General features: G+C 39.0%; 1 protein-coding gene across 1 annotated transcript; it reads left to right on the forward strand.

Annotated features, from left to right (window-relative positions):
- Positions 1 to 399: 399 nt before the first annotated feature.
- Positions 400 to 2,659, forward strand: LOC100694997 (THAP domain-containing protein 11). Its single transcript, XM_013267599.3, is given in 4 exon segments — positions 400 to 453; positions 557 to 881; positions 1,060 to 1,234; positions 1,481 to 2,659. Coding segments are annotated over 3 exon segments (636 nt in total). The 5' UTR covers positions 400 to 453; positions 557 to 676; the 3' UTR covers positions 1,737 to 2,659.
- Positions 2,660 to 2,958: the final 299 nt, after the last annotated feature.

Below are 2,958 nucleotides of genomic sequence, written 5' to 3' on the forward strand. Positions count from 1 at the left end.
GAAAATAACACTAAAAGCATTTTAATAGTGATATGAATTAATTTAGAACTCACCGGAAAGAAGATGCGGAGACCAAACCAACAAAAAGCTGGGGATTGCACAGAACTCGATCCGCTCGTCTCACCGCTGCAATGCAAGCCTGACGTCTTTGTTTAGTAATATCGGATACATGGGATCCCTCACTTTGCCTCCAGGTTGAAAAACGATGAAAAGAGAGCCCATTATCCAGCTTCTTGCCTTCACGATCGTGTGATCAAACGTTGCAACTGATAACACAACACGTACGAACCATAGCTGAAGCTGTATCCTGTGTCTAGCCTACTGTCATGGCGGAAAGGGGGCGTGGCCCACCTCCAGTGACGTCAACTCCAAAGCCCTATAGGAAAAAACACAACGGAAGTGTTTCTGGGGAGACAATAACCCGACGGACCAGTTGCAGGAACCCAAAACATGGTAGGCGTGTTTTATCACTATTAATATAATACTGATGACGGATTTTTCGGCTAGTAGTTAGGCTAACACACTTACCTCTGATCTTTCCTCACAAAACCGATAGATCCTCCACTTCTTTTAAGTTTCTCCCAGAGCTCCGGGAGATGACGTCACACAGGTTCGCCCCCCACCCGCCCCCATTTTGGCAGCAATCCGCTGACTGCCGTGGTGAAGGAGGCTAACCATGGCTGATAACTGGTGCGCCCCAGGTTGTACAAATAGACGAGGAAAAAAGAAAGGTACGTCGTTTTACCGCATTCCCAAAGATGCGGAAAGGCGTACTAAATTGATTAGCGCCATTAAAAGAGCCAGGAGTAAGCAAAACAAGACTGAAAGATGGGGCCCTCCAGCCGTCTGATTCCGCTTGTGCAGCGATCATTTCATATCGGGTGAGTTACCAAATACAAGCTTTCTAACATAAGTATTTTCATTATTTACTAGACTATCATTGTGGTTTCTGATGAGTTCAAAACCACATAGTTGCATGCATCGTGGGCTTTCTGTCGTGCTTTCTAAGTTAGCAAGCTCTAAAGTAGAAATACTGAAATGTTTATGTTTATTTTGTAGGTAGGCAGAAGAGCGATAATCCATACAGTCCGGACTTTATTCCATCTATTTTCAGCAACGTTCCATCTGCAGAGAAGAGAAGAAAAATGAGGCTGGATGTGTTCAACAGAAGACAGAAAGCAAAGCTACAACGGATAGAGCAAGTAAAGCTATCTGCAGAAGGCATCCCTCCAAGGTGAATATATCAAAGTCTTTCTGTAGCAAACTGTTGTAATATATGTTGGACCTACTTATTTTTCTGTTGCATGTTTATCCTACTTGGTAAAATTATAAACCAAAATGTTTCTGCACAATTGGTTCTAAGTTTAGTACAAGCTAGAAGTGGTATCATGTACTGTAGTAGTATACTGTAGTAATAGAATGATTGACAAAAATGCGGTTTATATCTTAACACCTCTCTTAATTTGTTGTGTTTTAACAGCAAGAATCCTACTGCAGACAAAACTCCCATCTCACAGCATTTGAAGGACTCCACCAATGAAGAACCTGGAAATGATGTCCAGCCTGTTTTCCATGAGAATGTTCTATTATGTAGCACTGAAACATGTGGTAAACGCCTCCAATCTCTTGAGCAAGAATGCCAAGCTCTGAGGACTGAAAATGTGTTGCTGAAAGAAAAAACGAATAACACTACCCTGAATGAAATGAGCTTCCATAATGATGATAAAAAGGTTTGATATTCTTACTGGTTTACCAACAAATACAATTCTCATGACAGTTTTTCATTTTGTGGCTGCTTTTCTCAAACTTAAATCTTCTTTAACATGTTTTTTGCAGTACATGTTAACATTAATGGAGCTTAGAATGAACTTGTCCTTTGACTTTTTGGCTTTTTATTTCAAAATTGATTCAACCACTGTTTCAAAGCTTTTCAAACACTGTATTAGTGTGATGCATTGTAGACTGGTGCCAAGTCTAGTGTTGTGGCCTGACAGAGAATCCCTAAGACAATCTCTTCCATATGCATTTTGGAACAGCAGCTTTGAGAAGACTGTTTGCATCATAGATTGTTTAGAAATACTTCTAGAGAAACCGAGTAGATTGCTAGCCAGTTCTCAGTGTTACTCCTCGTACAAGTCACATCACACAGTAAAATATTTAATTGCAATTTGACCTCAAGGTTTTATTTGTTTCATCTCCTCTGGAGGTCACACAAGTGATAGGTTTATTACAGAACAAAGTAATTTTTTTTTGTCTCGTTTGCTCCCAGGTGATGTAGTTTTAGCAGACAGGGTTTTCCTGGTTAAAGAGTCCATTCAGAGATTCCAAGCAGAATTAAAGATTCCAGCATTTACTCGCGGAAAGAAACGGTTGGATCCTGTTAATTTGGAGAACACCAGATGTCTAACTTCTCTCAGGATACATATAAAAGAGTAATAGTTCTGTCAAAAGTACGCGATCTTGCAAAGCACTGTCCCCATAACTTTCACAGACATAGGTCAAGTCATTTTTTTCTGTCTATCTTGACAAGATTGTGGGTGTATGTTGTGAGCTTACAAATGTATCTGAATCTGTGGTGCCCTTCCAGTGATGTAAATGAAAATGATGTGACTGATGTGACTGATGTGCTCAACCAATAAATACACATTATTAACTCTCACTTTTTGTTTGCTTATTGTGACTTGACTTTATTACTTGTTTTACAAATATCACAATAAGAGAATGGCAGACGTCACCTGGGTTCACTATTTTTTGATCTTCACATCCATCTCAAATGATTTCCACTAACCATGTTTTATATTCCTGATTGACAGATACAGATCAGAATCAAAATCAGAAAAAAGTTTTATTGTGAACAAAAATCTACAAACTTGCTTGCTTCAGTGGTAAGGTGCAATATAAAACACTGAATTATATTAATAACAAAAATAGAATTAATTTAGAATTTTAATTTAGGTT

The sequence above is a fragment of the Oreochromis niloticus genome, linkage group LG10 (genome assembly GCF_001858045.2).
Source record: "Oreochromis niloticus isolate F11D_XX linkage group LG10, O_niloticus_UMD_NMBU, whole genome shotgun sequence".
Lineage (NCBI taxonomy): Eukaryota > Metazoa > Chordata > Actinopteri > Cichliformes > Cichlidae > Oreochromis > Oreochromis niloticus.